We start from the raw sequence: 19635 nt of genomic DNA on the forward strand, positions 1-19635 counted from the left end.
AGGTATATATATATATATATATATATATATATATATACACACACATATATATATGTATATATATATATATATCATAATGAGTATTAAAGAAAGCAGATTGAAAATATTTCTTATATTCTCATTCAGAAAACACTGAAATAAAATGTGACTATGAATAAATGCCATGAGGGAACATGAAACTCACAGTACAAATGACTGAGCAAGATGCTTGTTACCCATTTCATTCTTTCAGTGATAAATTTGGGCTGATGTCTCTTTTAGGGTTTAAAAGTTTGCCTACCACATGCTTTGACTAAACAAAACAATGATAACTTAAATAACCTTGGCTTTTAGATTTAGATACTAGAATTTATATAAGCACATATAAAAGTCAATATATTTCTGTTTATTTTCACCAGAAAATAGTGTGTCAGCCAGTGATCCTGTTACCGTACAGTTGGAAAGTGCCAGGGATGACTCGGGAAGGTTCTGACACTGAGTGTGCCAAAGGCTAGAAAGATGAATGGATAGGGCCTGAGCACAAAAAAAGCTAGCAGGGTAATTGGATAGAAGAACTCCCTCCCCTCCCTATCCCTATAGGGATGGTGGGATTGAGCAGGAAGGTGAGATAATCTTTGGAACTGGAATCCACCATTCTCTCAGGTGCAGGCACCTGAAAAATCCTCTTTTCTTTTGCACCAGATCATGTCTCAGGAGTCTGGCTTTTGCTGCCACAGACAGCTGAAACCATTTTGTTTCATTCTTTTCCATGACAACTGAGATCACAACATTAACCTAACATGTGCATGTAGGGAATTATTCTGGCCTTCTGATACAAAGATGTGTGCCATTTTTAACTTGTTATAGTACCAACAAATTAAAGATCTATTCATTGAATATTTTATAGATACTAGAGGCCCGGTGCATGAATCCATGCACAGGTTGGGTCCGGCCGGCCCACCCCATGGAGGCTGATCAGGGGCGGGGCTGGCTGGGGGGAAGGATGCTGGAGGTTGGCTGCTGGCCCCACAGCCAATGGGGGCCCAATTGGGGCCAGGCCAGCAGGGGGGAGGGGCCTTGGGTGGTTGGCCAGCTGGCTGCACCCCTGATTAGGGTGGGGGGCCTAATTGAGGGCTGGGCCAGCCAGGGAGAGTGGCCGCAGGAGGTTGGGGGGCAATTGAGGCCCCATTTATACCAGTTGGCCCCCACAGTGTGTGTCATAGCAACCAGTCATTCCAGTCTTTCTGTTCTGGTCGCTTGGCTTTTATATATATAGATTTTATAAAATTCATTTGGTTAGTGTTTCTCTGAGAGTGTCTGTGAAGGTCAGTTAAAAAGTAAAGGGTAGTTATCACCTGGATGAAAACTGGTAGGATTATTCGAGTCATCTCTCAGGATAATGGACTAAGACAGAGTTATTAATTCCCAAAATTGGTAAGGATTATCTGAAAACAGAAAAGGAAAGCCAGAACCAGATTATAAATTATATTTTTGCTTCAGCATAATTATTATAAGAAATGTATTTAATGATTATTTTAAAATATTATAATTAGGTTTAAATTTTAAAGATTAGTATGTACCAACACTATCTGATAAAGACAACTATCAGAATTTCACTTAATTGCTGTTTGGTTGGCGAAGTTTAGTTTTTCCACCTTCAACTTTGCAAATAAATCTTATTCTTTTTGAGTCAATTTATGTTTCCCAGCATAATGATGTATTTTGTCTATTCAGCTATGGCTGTATTCTCTGAAGCCAGCCAGCAATGATCTCACCTCACCTACAATATAAATCTATCAGTGAATAAACAATATCATTTTTATTTCAATGCTAATGACACACTACATGTCGCTTTGGCAGTTAAATAATTTATTTCTCTTTTGGGTGCAACTGCCAGACTTACTATAACTCTACTTCTGATATTCATTTCATGTTTAATAGTTCTTTCCCTCATGAGGATGCTTGTCAATCAATTAAATTGAAATGTCATTCTGACCTTTTATTGGAAAAAATTTACTCTTTTTTTCATTTCACCACAAGCCTTAATTGCTAGTATTTAAAAAAAAAAAGTGTATACAAAACTATGTGCTCATCAACATTACTGACACTTTCTCCTTATAGAGGTTATCCAGTTGAGTCTGCCTGAAGATCAGAAACTAAGCATTACAGCGGCAACTGTGGGACAAAGTGCTGTTCTGAGCTGTGCAATTCAGGGAGCCCTGCGACCTCCCATCATCTGGAAGAGGAACAATATTATTCTAAATAACTTAGATTTGGAAGACATCAATGTGAGTACATACATAGACATTGCTTTTTAATTTGTATATTTCATGTGACATACTCTAGACTTTGTGAAGTCTAAAGAGCTTAATGAATATTGGGTGCAGAGTAGAAGAGAATTATTGACACATTGTCATATTCATTCTACTGACCAGGAGGTGCACTGTACATGATTGGAAATTATCTAAATCACTTATATAGGTGTGCTAAGCAGGTTATGGAGCACTGTAATAGGTATGAAATCACATCAACTTAATCCACAAAAGTCTTACTTTCAGAATTTCTCTAATTATCAGTAATTAATTGTATTATGCTTGAGCCACACCCTATATGGTTTATAAAGTGTTAAAGTGGATAAACAGTCGTTTTTTGCTTCAAATACTTTATGTGTCAGAAACAATAAATATTAATCGAATAAATAAAATAAAAGACTTACTTTTCTAGAATAAAGGAATAAAGGGACATGTTTCTCCACTCTGACTCACTCCTAGAAATTCATAATGTAGATTCAATTCAGTAGGGTATAGCTCCAAAGTTAAAAAAAAACACAAACAAACAAAACAAAACAAACAAAAAAACATGAAAAACAGAATAAACTTCAGGATTTTTTTTTTGTTTCTTTCATGCTATCTGCTAAAAGTGAACATCAAAAAGTGAACATCATCCTAGACATTGAAAAGAAGTAAAAATTTTATGTTAGGGGCTGTCTATGGAAATGAGTTGGTACAATCCTTTGCCTTGGTGATTTTGAGGTTTTATGATCTCTTTCCATATAAATTTCAATTATTTTTTACCACCCAAGAAAGCCATTGTCTATGGCCTTATTCTTTGCTGCTTTATAAAGAACTGCTAACACAGTCGCAAGAGTCACTCCTGTTTGCTACATCTTACTATTAATATTATTTTTTTATGTCCTCAAATGATTCAAAAACAGGTAGCTTCTGAAATATTAATTTGTTTATTTTGATAATTTTTTTCTCAATTTACTTATATGGAAGTTCTCTGGGAACTTTCCTCAGAGGGTATATGGAGAATAATGTTTCGTTCTCTAAGCTATCAAGACTATTGTGGCATAGAGAGCTATAATCTCAGGAGCATGCAATATTCTTTGAGAGGTATGGCCCTAGACAAAATCTACTTGGGTTTGTCTTTATGCCTTTTATTTTCTATCTCTGTCATTACTATCAACCTTTCCACTCTTATTTTCCAGAAGACCATGTATTCTAGGTTGCTGTGGTTTGAAAAATCTCAAAATAAGCTCATTATATTGTTTCAAAAGTAAGGAAAAGTGTGCTATGTGTGTTGTTCTGTGGACAACCTGCAATGGTAGACCTACTCTTGTGCATGTATCTTGTAAATTAATTTGCTTACTTCCTAATTCTTGAGTATGTTCTAAATGTTTCAGATTTCTAGAAAAAAATGAGTATAGAAAAGTTAGATAATTAAAATATATGTAAATATCAGATAAATTCTAGAATCAGTAAATTGATTTTTATTAGATAAAGTTATTTTGGATACATTTCATAGAGTAGATACATTTTGAGGATTTTAAAAGCACTTTCAATATTTTAAAAAGTTTAAATTTTATCTCCAGCCATATTTAATTAAGTTGAACAAAAATTAATAACCTATAGTGTACATATAACTACCAGTCTTTCACATAAAGCTGCAGAGAATAGCCAAAGATATCTTTGAAAGAAGGGATATTTATTTCATTTCCCAATATAACCCTGGTGTTTTTTGTTCAGTACTATGACATCAACTGTCAAATTACCTAAATAAATTTAACCATTTACCAATATAGATAAACTAAAACAGTTATAAAACATTAAGTATTGTGTTTTGTTTTATATTTACTTCTGCTTAAGTAAGGCCTTCACTATGTAAATAACATCAGTCATAAAAGCTAGGGGTGGTCAGTGTTCAGCTTCAATGGTGTCTTCAGTGGGCCAGTCCCACTGTACTGCTTGTGTATTTGTGGCTTCTCACTCCCCAGGGCTCTCCTGGATAATCTATGAGCTCCCTAATATCTTTATTAAATTCATTTTATGCTTAAAACTAGCTAGAATGGGTTCCATTGTTTGACAGTAAGAATGGGTCTAATTAATTTCTGGGATCTAATATATTTAAAAAACATCTATAATAACATCTCCTTAAAATGTATTTTTTGTTGTTAAATATGGATAGCTGATGTGTTGAAAGATCAAGATGATTTTACTATAATAAATTACATCCATACTTTGTTTATAATCAAAGAAGACTTTCTAAAAGTTCATATATGAATCATTTAAAAAACTTTTTATTATTTTATTTATTTCCACAGAAATGGGTTTAATTCCCATTAAATTATGTAAAGTTAAAATTATAAGTGCCTTTCGTGTCAAAGGGAATCAGTGAAAATTTGCAATAATCTTTCTAATTCTTTAACACATATAAGGTAGGATTTTCTATATATTTACTTAGTCAATACATAAATACCTTTTTTTTTAAATAGCATAACTACTCCTAATTTTTTTATCCACCTACCCATTCTTATATCTGGAAGAAGAGCCCTTTCATGAATTACAAAGATTATTTTATTTATTTAATAGAATGGATTCATATTACTACTTATTATTTCACTACCTCATTATCTCATTAGCCCTAAAAATAATTCCATGAAGCAGAGATTCTTATCCTTCATTTACTCTGTAGATATTTATGCTAAGAGAGTGAAGGCCAAGGTTGTTGACCTAATAAGTGGTGCCTCTGGGGTATTTACAGGACCTGATTGACTCTAGATCACAAACTTGATCTGTGAGATTTTTGTAAATGTATGTTGCCCTTTGGAAATTATATTCCAACTAATTTTGTCCCTATATATTACAAATAGATTTAATATTCTCTGATATTATACATGATACTGATTGATATTCAACTGCTGTTTGGAGCTTTTTCATTTTGCCTATCTTCTCTTTTGTACCAAATGAATAAAAGGATATCACTTAACTATTAGAGAGAATATGACACAGTGGTTTGCAGGAAGGGCTGGGGTTACAGACTGTCTGGATTTCAATTAATACCCAGTCTCTTGGGAGTTACGTGCCCTCAAGCAAGTTAAGTTCCCTAGACTCCCACTTACTAAGCAAAAATTGAAGAAAGAATAGAATAAACTCATTTTGTGTGTGTGTGAGAGAGAGAGAACTATTAAGATAAGCCTTTTTAAGCTGGTTACACTCTATAAGGCACTTTGTAAATGTTCAATGAAACTAGGTTCTCTGTTTTCTCTCCTTCTTCTCCTCCTTTCCCTCGTCTTTCTCTTCCTCCTTTCTCTTTCTTCTTCTTCCTTCTCTTTCTCCTAATATGTTTCAAGGAACAAAGATATATTCAATCTGCCTAAAACAATAGAAATTCAATGTTAGGATACATATAGTAATAAGGAAGTTTGGAAACACAAGAAATGCCAGAACCAAATTTTATCCAATATAGTGACTAAAACTGGAAGACCTTTATCTATTCAATCTAGCTTTAGGAATCATGCTAATTTATCTCTCTGTTAGCTATCTGGTATTAATCACTGCTCCAAAGATCATTAAATTCAATCAGCTAGTATAACATCATCTATTTGTATGCGTGTCATCCTCTTTCTGCCCAAATTCCTGAAAAAGGTAATTGGTTTATTTTGATCATCTTGTTTTAGGTGGAAGGTGGCACACAAACTGTAATTCTAATATTATTGTGACTGAGTCTGAGTCCTAATCCTGGTCTGTTCAGCTATAAGCACGGGTTTGCAGGTGAAGAGCTATGAGATATACTAGTAGAAGATGGCTCTCCTATTAACCTTACTCCATTGCAGCTTGTTCCTGGGCTCAGCGTCCCCTTTGTTAGGGGAGCTGAATTAAGAAAGGCAAGGCAAACGTAGATACATGGTATAGATTTGAGAGAAACATCATTAGAAGATAGAATTGGCTGACAGGATTGGCAGCGAAGAGTGAAGGAATGAGAGGAAATAAAATGCAGCACCATTTCAGATGTGCTCACTCTACCAAGAAAATTTTCGGTAAAACCTTGGATAGCAGAGATTTTTATTTTCTTTGTTCTTGAGAGAAATTAGGTTTAAAAATCCAAGCCATTATTGTGTGTATCTTTTTTATAATATCTCTAATTTTTTACCATTCATTATAATCTGGTCTTTATTCAACATTGAAATTAAATAATGTCATATCAACCTAGATTTCAATTCTAGTTGTATAACTTACTAGCTATGTAACACAATGAATTAACTGAAACGATTTAAGTTTCAGTTGATTCGTCTATAAAAGGAGAGATTATTATTAAATCCAATGACACATACCAAGTGTTCAATAAAAGTTATTTATTTTATCACTATCTATAGCTTGATTCAATATGGCATTGCTGATTGTGTTTAATAATAAATGTGAAGCCCCATGAGGATATTATTTCTTTGAAAATAACCTGATATAATATATATTATTATGACTTTCAACAACTTTACAGGTGAACTTGCTAGATAAAATACAGAATTCTCAGGTAATTTTGAATTTCAGATATACAATAAATAATTTTTCATTATAGGTATGAACCAAATGTTTCAGGGGATATACTTATACAAAAGTTATCCTTGTCTTCTGAAATTCAACTTTGCCATATTTTATTTGCTCAGTCTGGCACTATATTTACCTGAAATTGGTTTGAATACTGCGTTAAGCCACTTTCCTATAAGTGATTCTGTGGTGTATATCACTGAGATTAAAAGTTTGACCTATTCACATGAATTTAATCCATTCCTTTGCAGATTCCTGTTGTTTTCTCACTCTTGGTATTTGTTTTGTGACTTGTTTTCTACATCTGTCTATCCTGTGTTAGCAGCTGTGTCCAGCACTGAGTAGAAGAGACTGGGAAAAAATAGTGAACTAAATCCACAGGAGTTTATTTTTCCATAAAATATATTGTCCACAACTGGCATGACTGCTCCACAAAGCAGCTAGAACTCAAACTCCTATCTTCTTCTGGCATTCCAAGAGCATGGCTTTCATCTTCAGGTCATGTCAGGGTTCAAGAGGGCTGTTGGAGCTCCAGCCACCAATCTATATTCCATCAATCTATAATCCAGGTCTATGGCCATACAAAGCAGGTGCAAGATAAATGGTTCTTATTTCTGGAAATCCCACAACTGTTTATGGGTCACTGATGAGCAATAACTGCAATAACTGTACTAGGGAGGCTGGTAAATACAATTGTTCACTCACGTAGGCACTGCTCAGCCTTCTGTTACAAAGGAGGGACAGGAGAGCAATCTCTACATCCCCATCAAAGGCCATCCAAGAGGATACAGAGTGTTCTACTTTATAATTTTTGTTTTGTTTTTCTTCATTGATTGAATATGATTATCCATCTGAATTCAAATTGAAGCAATTCTGCATAGCATCTTTATTTCTTCGGTATTTATGTCAGACTTTAATTTATTTCTTTGATTGTTTTGTTTTGCTTTTTACAGGCCTTTCCCTTAACTGTTCTTTTTTTTTTTTCTTTTTGTATATACTTTGATGAGTTTTCCTCTGATGGTTCTTAAGATAGTTCTATTCATGCACTTTTTGAAGTAATTCTCACCATGTATAGTTGAACTCCACTCAAATCAAAGCATTCTGTTGATTTAAAAAAACACTCAAAGACAATAAAACAATTGAAATGATTATTTTAATTCAAATCAGAATCCCATTGCAGATGTGGCAGCTTACTAGGTATTTTAAAGTGCTAGAGTGTATTGTTGTTGTTTTTTAATACAAATCTGGCAAAACTAGTTCTGGTAGATAACATTCAAAGCATAATAAAATTTTCCTTATTTGTCTAGATTTTAAAGCCTTTCAGTACTTAATAAAGAATATTACAACTTGCTTTGGCTAGATGTATCGTCCAGTTGATTAGAGTATCGCCCTGTATACCAAAAGGTTGCAGGTTCACATTCCCGATCAGGGCATATATCTAAGTTGCCTGTTAAGGTGGATATTGGAGGCAACCAATTGATATTTCACTTTCACATGGATGGTTCTCTCTCACTCTCTCTCCCTGCCTCACTCTCTAAAGAAAAAAAATCAATAAAACCATATCCTCAGGTGAGGATAAAAATATTACAATTTATTCTGATAAAAAATGTTTCACCGTATGTACCATACTTCCAATTTAGAAGCAGTCTCCAAGTCATATTTAGTTCCCAGAGACTGAAAAGAGTGATTTTAGGAGTAGAAAATTCTGATTCTGTTACTCAATTTTCACATTTAAAACAGTGTGAAAATACACCCCCCCACCTTGAATTTTAAAATTCTCACATATATGAAAGGGGCATTTTTACGCTTTCGGCTATTAACTAGTAGCAGAAGCCAAATTATTCATCTCCAATAAAATAATTTAATTAGCAAGCTTTCATTTTAACTTTTTAGAAACCTGCAGTGTTGTTTTAAAATATGAAACATATTAGAGTATACCATTAAAGTAGTTATTTAAAAAGAAAGCTATTGACTTTTCTAGACAATAAAAAATCCATTTCTTTACCCGCTCAACTAAAAATGTGGACATTTAATGTTTGTAATATAATACATCATTTCCAAGTCATCTTTACCACTTATTCATTTTAATATAAGCCTGAGGCCATTGAGGCTCTTAAAATCCAAGTACAATCAGAGAATCTTTATGATTCAGAATCTTCCAAGTCAAATAAAACAGGGAGCTTTGGCATGACTGAGGAAGCTGAATTTCTTTCACAAATATAAAATGTGCAGCAAACATTCTTTTCCCATATAACTATATGTTACACAGTTTCAATACTAATTGCTGAATTGGTGACATTGAATGTATTAATAAATATTGCCAAACAGTATGCTGCTTGAAAAGGAATGTTGTTTCTAAATTACTTTTTTCTGCATATAATAGAGCACTGCATATTACAATTCACTTCTCAAAGAAGTCTTAAAATCAGTAATTTAAAAACATTTCAAATGGCTTTGGCCATATTCTTTTGGAACTTGTTCCAGCAAATAGCAATATGTAAAATTAAATGTCCATGTGTGAGTGAGTGAAAGAAATATTCATATTTCAGTTTGTTGAGTACTTGGTAATTTAATTTTAGGTTTAATTTTTAAAATTATGAAAGATCACACTGTTTAAATAAGTTTATGAGGATTGTTAATAGGAAAACATGACTTTATTTTGACGTTCTTTGTCTTTCAGTAAAAGCCTTAGCTAAATATTTGTAAAGATTCTTACGTTGATGAAGCATGCTTCTTTCCTTTTTTTTTTTATTATTATGTCTTTGCTGTCATGGCTTTAATTACTATGTTTAAGCTGACACATACACATTATATTTCTATTGAAACTTCTCAATACCATCTTTTTTATTCAAATATGCACAATTGAAAATAATATCTTTGTACCAAGACCCAAAACATTTTCATTGTTTCTTATTCCATGTAAACATAACTAGAAAACTGGGTCCTGATAGAGTTCTTTCTCATTTTTTTCTCAAATCTAATCTGCCACAAAACCTTGTGAATTTAACTTTTTTATTTATCTTAAATCGATTCTGTCATCTTATTTCTTCTATGGCTGCCTTAGTTTAAGCTCTTATCATTTCTCACCTTCAAACATTATGTTTGCTTACTGAGACAACCCCTTCGTTTTAAACATACAATTCTGTTCCCTTGATCTACAGGGTGTCGCCCCCAAAATGTATGCACACACTTTGATTAATTATACATCGGTCTTTATTAAAATACATTTCACTTTCAAAATTGAGCTATCAGCGGTACACACTTTTGGGGGCACACTGTTTATGTCTGTTTTTGTGGCAGTACTATGCTGTTTTTGATTACTATGCCCTTGTAGTATAGTTTGAGATCGTGTAATGTGATACCTCTAACTTTCTTCTTTTTCTTTTTTTTTAAGAATATATTTTGTTGCCGAGACCAGTTTGGCTCAGTGGATAGAGCGTTGGCCTGCGGACTGAAAGGTCCCAGGTTCGATTCCGGTCAGGGGCATGTGCCTGGGTTGCGGGCATATCCCCAGTGGGAGATGTGCAGGAGGCAGCTGGTCGATGTTTCTAGCTCTCTGTCTCTCTCCCTTCCTCTCTGTGGAAAATCAATAAAATATATTTAAAAATATATATATATATATATTTTGTTGATTTTTTACAGAGAGGAAGGGAGAGGGATAGACAGTTAAAAACATTGATGAGAGAGAAACATCGATCAGCTGCCTCCTGCACACCCCGACTGGGGATGTGCCCACAACCAAGGTACATGCCCTTGAATGGAATCGAACTTGGGACCTTTCAGTCCGCAGGCCAATGCTCCATCCACTGAGCCAAACAGGCCAGGGCACTTCCTTCTTTTTCAAGATTACTGAGGCTATGCAAGGTCTTTTTTGGTTCCATACACATTTTTGGAATACTATCATTTACTCTAGTTCTATAAAATATGCCATTGGTATTTGTAGAGGAATTGTGTTGAATGTATAGATTGCTTTGGGTAGTATGGATATTTTAATGATGTTAAGTCTTCCTATCCATGCTTATGGTATATGCTTCCCCTTTTTTTATCTTCCTAATTTTCTTTCCTCAGAACCTTACAGTGTTCTGAGTACTGGTCTTTTACATCCTTGGTTAAATTTATTCCTTAGTACCTTATTATTTTGTTGTTGTTGTTGTTATTGCATTTGTAAATGGGGTTGTTTTCTTAGTTTCTCTTTCTGGTAGTTCATCATCAATGTATAAAAATACCACCAATTTCTGCCAGGCCAGTGAGGCTCAATGGTTGAGTGTCAACCTATGACCCAGGAGGTCAAGGTTCAATTTCCGGTCAGGGCATATGCCTGGGTTGTAGGCTCGATCCCCAGTGTGGGCATGCAGGAAGCAGCCAATCAATGATTCTCTCTCATCATTGATGTTTCTATCTCGCTTTCCTTCTTCCTTCTCTGAAATCAATAAAAATATATTTAAAAAAATAAAAAATAAATAAAAATGCCACCAATTTCTGATTATTAATTTTGTATCTGCTACTGTACTGAACTCAGTTATCAGTTCTCATAGTATTTTTTTAAGAATATATATTTTTACTGATTTCAGAGAGAAAGGGAGAGGAGAGAGAGAGGTAGAAACATGTGTTGAGAGAGAATCATTGATCAGCTTCCTCCTGCATGCCCCCTACTGGGAATCGATCATGCAACTGGGTATATGCCCTTGACCAGAACCGAACCCGGGATCCTTCAGTCTGTATGCTGATGCTTCATCCACTGTGACAAACCAGCTAGGGCAGTTCTAGTAGGATTTTTGATGGAGTCGTTAGGGTTTCCTATATAGAGTATCATGTCATCTGCAAATAATGAGTTTTACTTCTTTCTTTCTAATTTGAATGCTTTTTATTAATTCTTCTTATTTAATTGCTGTGACTAGAACTTTCAGTACTGTTTTGAATAAGAGTACTGAAAATGGACATCCTGTCTTATTCCTAATCCTAAGGGAAACAATTTCAGGTTTTGTCTTTTTAGTATGATCTTGGCTGTGGGTTTGTCATATATGTCCTTTATTATATTAAAGTATGTTACCTTTATTCCCACTTTGCTTAGAGTTTTTAACTATATGGGTGCTGAATTTTATCCAATGTTTTTCTTTCTGCGCCTGTGCCTGTTGATATGATCGTGATTTTTATCCTTCCTTTTGTGTATGTGATGTATCATACCTTTATAGTTAATATTTGACAAAGGAGACCAGAACACATAATGGGGCAAAGATAGTCTATTCAATAAATGGCATTGGGAAAATTGGACATATTCATGCAAAAAAAATGAAACTAGACAACCAACTTGAATCATACACAAGAATAAATTATAAATGGATTAAAGACCTAAATGTAAAATTCAAAAACATAAAAATTCTAAAAGAAAACATAGGCAATAAAATCCCAGACATTTCTCATAGCAATATTTTTTCTATATAACTTCTTGGGCAAGGGAAACAAAATAAAACATAAACAAATGGGACTACATCAAACTAAAATACTTTGCACAGCAAAGGAAACCATCAACAAAATTAAAAAACAAACCACTGAATGGGAGAACATATTTTCCAATGATATATCTGATAAGTGGTTAATATCCAAAATTCATAAAGAACTCAACTCAACACCAAAAAAAAAACCAAAAACAAACTAAAAAACGAACAATGCAATTGGAAAATGGGAAAGGACCTGAGTAAACACTTCTCCAAAGAGGACATACAATGGTCCATAGACATATGAAAAAATGTTCAATGTTACTAATCATCACAGAAATGCAAATTAAAACCACAATGAGATATCACTTCACACCTGCCAAAAAATTTTTATCAATAAATCAACAAACAACAAGTATAGGTGAGAGTGTGGAGAAAAAAGAACCTTATTGCACTATTGGTGGGAATGCAGTTTGGTGCAGCCACTGGAAAGCAGTATGGAATTTCCTCAAAAAAATTAAAAATGGAACTGCCTTATACACAGAGGTTCCTTTTCTGGGGATATATCTGAGGAAACCTGAAACACTGCTTCAAAGAAATATAGCATCTTTGTGTTCATTGAGTCAAGATTTATAAGCACCCTTCAGTAGAAGAGTGGATAAAAAGCTGTGGTACATTTACACAATGGAATACTACTCAGCTATAATAAAGAAGGAAATCTTCTCTTTGGTGACATCATGGATGGGCTTAGAACATATTATGCTAAGTGAAATAAGCCAGTCAGAGAGGTAAATACCATATGATTTCACTTACATGTGGATACAGAGAACAGACTGACAGCTGTCATAGTGGGGGACGGTGGGGTGCTGTGTGAAATAGGTGAAAGGATTAAGCTAAACAAAAAAACCAAAAAAAACAAAAAAACTTCCAAAAGTCTCATAAACACAAAAAGTATAGTGATTACCAGAGAGAAGCAGAGTGTGGGCAGGTAGAAGATAGTAAAGGGGAAATAAATGATGACGGAAGGAGACTAGACTATGGGTAGTGAACACACAATTCAATATGCAGAGGATGTATTATAGAATTGTGAACTTAAAACTTATTTAATTAATCAATTTAACCTAATAAATTAAAATAAAAATATATATTTAAAAAATAAACCTGCACTTCCTATTACAGCCAGAAAGATCTTCATAAATTTACATCTGACCATTTCACTTTCCTCTTTAAAACCATTTAATAGCTTCTTATAGCTTTTAGGAGAAAAAAAAGATTTAAAAATTTTGGCTTGGTCTATAAAGCCTGTTTCTCTATTAAATCTTCCTTGTATTCACACATATTCACTCTTTACTACAGCCTCTCCAAAGTGCTTGCTACACTCTAAGTTAAATTATTAACTCCAGTCTTGAACTCATTCTTATCTCTATGGAAAAACTTTCCCTTGTCCCTTTCATCTACCTAAATCCATTGCATCCTTTAAGAATAGAAAAATCCACCCTGACCTGTTTGGCTCAGTGGATAGAGCGTCTGCCTGCGGACTGAAGGGTCCCGGGTTCGATTCCGGTCAAGGGCATGTACCTTGGTTGCGGGCACATCCCCGGTGCAGGGTGTACAGGAGGCAGCTGATCGATGTTTCTCTCTCATCGATGTTTCTAACTCTCTATCCTTCTCCCTTCCTCTCTGTAAAAAATCAATAAAATATATTTTTAAAAAAATAAAGAATAGCCAAATCCTTCTTATGCCTAAATTTGACTTCTTAAAAGTTCTTTGTTCAGTAAATATAGTACTTGTTGCATACTAATAAACCATGAATATTATTGTCTTTCTTCTATGAACTAGAAACTCTTAGCACAACGACCTTTGCTTATTCAGCTTCATGTTATGATGTTAGCATTGTACTGACACATATGAGTTCATTTTTAAAGTACAAATAACAAGTGACATAGTGATATTTTTATACTAGTATTTTTAATTACGCATTATCTTATTCCCTCCTTCTTTACTTTGTTCCATGACCCCCAGTGGATGCCTAAAACCATCAATAGAACTAAATTTTCTCTATCTCTCTCTCTATATATATCATCTTTTTTTCTTATACCTACATACCTATAATAAAGTTAAATTTATAAATTAGGGATAGTAATATATTAATAATGATACCTAATAATAAAATCAAAGAATTATAACAATATACTGAATAAAAGTTTTGTAAATGTATTCTCTCTCCCACAATATCTTATTGTATTGTACTTACCTTTTCACTTACAGGAAACACTTTGCAGCTTCTCTTTGTCATATCTAAATTGCCAGAATCTCTACTCTTGCATTTTAGGGCTATCACGAAATAAAATAAGTGTTACTTGAACACCAGCGCAACTATACCGTGACAGTCAATCTGATAACTGAGACAGCTACTAAATGATTATAAGGCAAGTAACATATACAGCACGGGCATGCTGGACAAAGGGATGATTCACATCCTTGGCAGGATGAAGGGGGAAGGCATGAGATTTCATCACACTACTCAGAGGGTGTGCAATTTAAAATTTAGGATTTTTTTCTTGAATTTTCCATTTAATATTTTTGGAAAACTGTTGATCACGGATAATCGAGACTGCAAAAACTGACACCGCAGATAAGGGGGTCTGGTATATTGGGTTCATAGACTTTTTCACATTTAAAACCTTACCAGGAATTTTATTTACTTACTGTAGTCACATGCAGGATTATAAATCACCTGATGTTTATTGGCAATTAATCATTTAAGCCTAGTACAACTCAACAATTTCCAGATTCAATTTCTTTAATAACATTTCTCATTAAGCATATTGATTTTTTACTATAGCTTCAGTATAATCTCCTATTATATGCAGTAAGGGGGAGGTAAGCAAAGCATGAAGGGAAGCAAAATTTTGGTCATTGTATAATCTTCATGCATTCAACAAACATTGATTTCACAGCTACCCTTTTTCAGGCACTCAGCTAAATGTTGAGGATATACTTACAAGAGACATCATTTCAGTCTTGAAAATCTCATAGGTTGAAGGAATAAAATAACAACGACAACTTCATTTTCCTAAATAATAAAAGCCTAGGTGGCATCACGTTCGACATCATCACAAGATGGCTGCCACAAGATGGCTGCCCTCATGTCATCACAAGATGGCCACCACAAGATGGCTGGCAGGGGAGGGCTTTTGTGGGAGATCAGGCCAGCAGAGTAGGGTAATTATGGGTGACCAGGCCTGCAGGGGAGGGCAGTAGGGGGTGACCAGGCCTGCAGGGGAGGGCAGTTGGGGGCGATTGGGGCAGTGGAGCAGTTAGGCATCAATCAGGCTGGCAGGCAGAAGCAGTTAGGGGCAATCAGGCAGCCAGGCAGGTGAGTGTTTAAGAGCCAGCAGTCCACAGGGATACAGGGATCGGGCTTAAACTGGCAGTTGGACATCCCCCAAGGGGTCCCAGATTGGAGAGGATGCAGGCCGGGCTGAGGAACAACCACCCCCACTCATGCACGAATTTCATGCACCGGGCCTCTAGAATTTAATAATATAATATGAAATTGTTTCACAAATGTATACATTTGTACATTTTGTATACAAATATATGAAAAATAAAAAAGGGAAGCCCATTTTAAGTTTTCACAGTTATAGAAGAACTTTAAGGAATACACTAGTCTTAGAGTTTAGATGATAGCTATATGAAGGAGTGGCAAATAGCTATTCTGGGGAAAGGCATCGAAATAGCATGGTTCATTTCAGTGAAGAGTAAGCAAAGCAATAGATTAATAAAGGGCTTCAATATACAGATTGGGGGAAAAGTAGGTTTACAATTGTGAGTACACTAAACAGTTTATTCTTGCTTTATTATTTATTTATTATTTTCTATATGAACAACTATAAATCTACTTTTGCCACACTATATTATACAAAACTTGGTTTTTGTATTTGATTATAGAGCTATACATTTACATTTGTAGCATATAATACTGATAACATTGGATAAATATTTAATATTTATCATATATTTTAATTAAAAAATATATTAACTCATTTATTTCACAACACAAGATATATATAAACCAACACACACATACACAAGATGATGCTTATGTTGATTTTTAGCTGCACAATTTCTATAATAATTTTGGATTTCTCTGCAGTTTATCTTTCTCCAGTCACTTTGGTCCATATATGCAGGTAGAATTATAATTTAAACAAATAATACATCCATACAACTTTAAGCAAGTTATCAGTTTCATAGCAAAAGAGAATTAGCAAGCATCATTTCAAGAATATATAGCTTATGCCAATTGGTCTTACAAACACTCTAAAGTACATACAATTCCTTTCACAGTAGACTCTAATTATAGTTCACTTTCTTTCTAACCTTTAAATAAAGCCCATCTTGTGAGAGAGATATCCACTACAAAATTTATTTTTAAAATACAAAGGGGTAATTATATTGGAATTTCTCCCAAATACCGACAATCATAGCATATAAAATAAAAATCTTCTTACATAATGAAAGGCATAAATGATGGAGGATTTTTAATATAAAAATATAACAAATCATTGTAATAGTAGCTGTTAACTATTATTTTCCTTATCTTTCTCCTTTTGTTCAAAGAACAGAAGTTAGAGTTTGATCTAAAAAAAAACAAACAGATTTTTTTTATCTGTAACAATCCTATATAATAAAAGCCTAATAAACAAATTGTCCCCTTGACCAGGAGTTCGACTGGGAGTTCAGCCAGGGGTGGGGCTGGCTGGCCAACCGTCCATGGTCCCTCTCGCTGGCCGGCTCCACCCCAGCCAGTGGCAGCAGGCAGCTGGGGGAACGGAGGCCCTGGCTGGCAGCCAGGAGCTGCTAGGGATCCTACCCGTGCATGAATTTTGTGCACTGGGCCTCTAGTATCTATATAAGCTATCAACATTATACTTCTGAGTACTCAGTATTTTAGAGTGAGACATATAAGAAGGCTATTAAAGTTGATTAACTGAAAAGAAGTTGTAAAATATCCAATTTTGTTGTTCCTTCAATTATTTGTTTTATTATTTCTGTTCAGTTAACAAGGTTTTGCAGAGGTAGGAGACTTCTCAGATATTTTTTGGAACAGTATACACTATTAAAATTAGACAAGAGAATAAAAACTATTAATAACTAACACCTTTTTTTGCTCACTAAAGGAACTTGATGTAGAGGTGTGTGAAATCAAAGTTATATTAGTGAAGCTTATTAATTGGCAATTGCTTATAAATTACTTTTTTTCCTCTTGAAAATTAGTTATATTTATGATATTATAGATAACTCTAGTAAACATTCTCAAATTTATATGACCAACATTCAAGCATATTTACATTGACATTCTTATGACTCATAAAACCTTTATTCAATGATAAAAATGGATTGTGATTTTATTACTTTTGCTTAAAAATAATAAACCAGCAATTGTTCAGAAGGAGGATATTAATTCCTCACTTATTTTATTCATTTATATTCCATGATGACCTATTTAAGTCTAACAATTTAACGTGAATTTGCATCCTCAACAACTTATCAATTGGTGTTTACAAAGAGTCAACAAATATGTATGAGTTTATGGCAGGGAGGTATTTTATAATCTATGATTTGAAGTTTATAAGTGTAAGATTTATTTTAATTTGTGGAAAGAAAAATTGGGACATCAAAAATAAAGACAGTTGTCATTGGATTGCCACCATGTGTATAAGGCAAACAAGGACAACTTATTTCTTAGAGAGTAAAAAATTGAGATAAACATGGTTGCAATGATCCATTGGTTCATTTTCTGGGTTAGGTAATTAGAGGGCCATTTTCTGGCTAATGCTTTAGAGTTAATTGCTTGACATGATATATCAATGACCTTACAGAGATATATAACAGGGACTTATCTTTCAAAGTCATATTGGAGTATGGTCAAACATTCCACTCATTAGGGCACAGACTCTGTGATTATGCATGTTAACTTGTGCATATGTTCTCAAAAAAAAGATGCAAATGATTTCTACTCTATAGAAAACATAACTACAAAATAATTGTTTTATTGGCATGTAGGACATTAACCATTTTGTGTTTAACAATAGATGTCTAAATATACCATTGCCACCATGTTTACTTGGAACTTTTTTCTCTAAAAAAAATGTTGCCCCTCTGCAGTTCAATATCAATCAGTTAAAAAGTCTTGTTTTTGTTGAAGTTAGAGTTGACCTTGCCACTCACTAAAATAAATCTTATATAAACTCAATGTATTTCAAAATTAGAGGAGAAGAAGTTAAACAGAATAAATCAAGAATAAACCAAGACTTAAAGAAATATTTTACCTGAATTTTCACTTAAGTGATATGCTGACATTTTATATACAGTTTTCTTTCATTACTAAACTTATTTTGGTATAAATTTGAAATTATACTTGTTAAATTAATAATTAAAATATTCTTTAAATTTTTTAATTTATTAGAGTTGTCAAGTCAAAATACTTTGTTTATTATGTATGTCCAATAAAGCTAAGTGTCAATTTAAGTAATAGTGATATTGTTAAATAAATATAAAAATATAGTATTAGATGCCAAATTAGTGTTATAGGTCACACGCATTATTGATAGAAGAAAGGAATATGAATTAGTGGACTCAAAAAAGTATTAGGGGAGTTCAATTTTTGGGCTTGACAAATAAAAAGTAAGATCATGATTGTAAAGAAATTTGCAGAAACTTGAATTATAGGGGCTCTTTTAGGAAGCTTAAAATAGATAAATAATATTCAGAAGGCACAGAATTAAACAACCCATTGCCATAATATCTGTTACTGTAAGATTAGTGGGGAATGAAATTATCTTAAATACCTGGGTGCGTCAGATAAATTATTAACTTGGCCTGTAAGGAATTAATTTGCTTAAGGTTTGCTCATTTGTTTGTTATTGAACAAAAATGTGTTATCGAAATGTTGGAAATATTTTGTGTCAGATTCCTATCAAATTATTTCACTTATTTGTGGAATCTAATGAACAAAATGAATTGACCAACAAAATAAGACCCAAAGCAGGGAGGCATGAAATAGACTGATATATATTGATGTGGGGTTGAGGGGACAGGAAGAGATAAACCAAAGGACTTGTGTACTTACTAGAGGCCTGGCACATGAAACTCATGCACAGTAGGGTCCCTAGGCCTGGCCTGATATCAGGGCAGATCTTCCCCAGCTTCTGGTAGCTGGCCCTCCCCCACAACCTCCCCGCTGCCGCTGACACTGTCACTGGTCGCCCTCTGTGTGTGGGGCGACCAGCGGGGCGATCAGGGCTCCGTCACCGCCCGAATCAGCGTCCATCACCCCTGGTTTCCTGTTCCCCATCTGGCAGTCAGATCCTGCTGGCCTCGGGGAAGGA

General features: G+C 34.2%; 1 protein-coding gene across 9 annotated transcripts in view; it reads left to right on the forward strand.

The window, feature by feature from the left end:
• FSTL5 (follistatin like 5) overlaps positions 1-19635 on the forward strand; it is a 725468-nt gene that overhangs the window by 537665 nt on the left and 168168 nt on the right. For all 9 annotated transcript variants that reach the window (XM_070415376.1, XM_070415375.1, XM_070415378.1 and 6 more), the window contains one exon: positions 2101-2267. In XM_070415376.1, coding sequence (XP_070271477.1) covers positions 2101-2267 — 167 coding nt within the window. The remainder of the gene's footprint in view (positions 1-2100; positions 2268-19635) is intronic.

Source organism: Myotis yumanensis, unplaced genomic scaffold (assembly GCF_028538775.1).
Source record: "Myotis yumanensis isolate MYYU_CA2020_CCGP unplaced genomic scaffold, mMyoYum1.0.hap1 SCAF_5, whole genome shotgun sequence".
In the NCBI taxonomy this organism is placed as follows: Eukaryota; Metazoa; Chordata; class Mammalia; order Chiroptera; family Vespertilionidae; genus Myotis; species Myotis yumanensis.